Here is a 1257-nt window from a genome sequence, read left to right on the forward strand (position 1 = left end):
ATTATACATTATTTGAAGCAGTTTTTCTCCTTTAAATGTATATAAGTTATTAAGTGTAATGTTTTTTAAGGATTTAGTATGTGTAATGTTAATAAATACTTGTTTTATTATGTTTGCGGAAGAATCTACTAGCTAAAGTAGAGCCTCAGTACTGCCACTTGATCGTACATTAATAACATTCCGCYACGTAAACTAGTCCCGTCTCTTTCCGAACTCCAAAGCGAATACATTTCTTTGTGGGTGGTTTCTTTTTTTATTAGACAATAGTTCAGCAACAACAAATGTTAACACTGTTATTGGCTTCGTGTTTTATCGTAAAGTTGTTGTTCCTGCACGGTGAGAAAGACACACAACAGCGCTGCAGCGACATGGCTGCAGCTGCGGCGAAGCGACGAGCAGCACGAGCCGTCCGGTCCGAGCTGACATCTTAGACCGCCGCACGGCGTCGAGAATCGGTGAAAAAGCTTCAGAGATGCCGGGGATGATGGACAAAGGCTCGGAATATTTAGGGAAATGTCGCTCGAACGGCACCAAGAGCCCGTCCAACGCTTCAAATGGACATTTTTCCGACGACAGCGGCAGCGACGACGAACACGGTAGTAGCCTCGAACAGCTCCTTCCTGCTCGGGTTGAACGTGTTTTCAGGGCTTCATTAAGCTAAAATCATCTCTGGTGTTTGTCTGCGTSTCTTCCAGATGTGGGGATGCGGGTTGGAGCCGACTACCAGGCGAACATCCCGGAGTTTGAGCCGGGTGAGTTGGACAGAGTCAGGCGGTGATAGCCTCGGTCTCTGCTCGGTACCAGAAGCTGCAGCCTGTGGTTCTGTTGTTTATCATGTTGTTGTTGTTGTTGTTGTTGTTCAACTGTCTCAACTCTTCACCACAACTTCACTTATTTATAACACAATAAAGTTAGTTTACAGTTTTACACACCTTGTGTTTTACATCACACTGCATTATAATTCAATTACTATTTATTCTGCCGAAAGGACAGTTAATTTTATCATATTTTGTAAATGAGGAGGGWTAAAAAGTGAAATGTATTATCCTTTATTTTCACCACAGACTGTATAAAATGTTTCATTACCAGGCAGCAAATTCATTATTATATATGATTGATTTTCTATGCATTTTTGTCTTTTATTTTGAAAATTCTCTTCTGTTAATGCCTCCTTCTTAACTCAGTTATTCGTTAAAAGCTAGCAGACCCACAAGTAATCTCAGCCATGATGATGTAATATTTGTTGCGGGGTGGGGG

The 1257-nt window shown here is 41.6% G+C and overlaps 1 protein-coding gene across 1 annotated transcript in view; it reads left to right on the forward strand.

Annotated features, from left to right (window-relative positions):
* Positions 1-209: 209 nt before the first annotated feature.
* Positions 210-1257, forward strand: part of LOC106532410 (REST corepressor 3) — a gene marked incomplete at its 3' end in the record, with an annotated part of 7957 nt that continues 6909 nt past the window's right edge. The window contains 2 exon segments of the mRNA XM_014028452.1: positions 210-596; positions 696-752. Of these exon segments, the coding sequence (XP_013883906.1) occupies positions 473-596; positions 696-752 (181 nt within the window).

This window comes from Austrofundulus limnaeus, unplaced genomic scaffold (assembly GCF_001266775.1).
Source record: "Austrofundulus limnaeus strain Quisiro unplaced genomic scaffold, Austrofundulus_limnaeus-1.0 Scaffold764, whole genome shotgun sequence".
Lineage (NCBI taxonomy): Eukaryota > Metazoa > Chordata > Actinopteri > Cyprinodontiformes > Rivulidae > Austrofundulus > Austrofundulus limnaeus.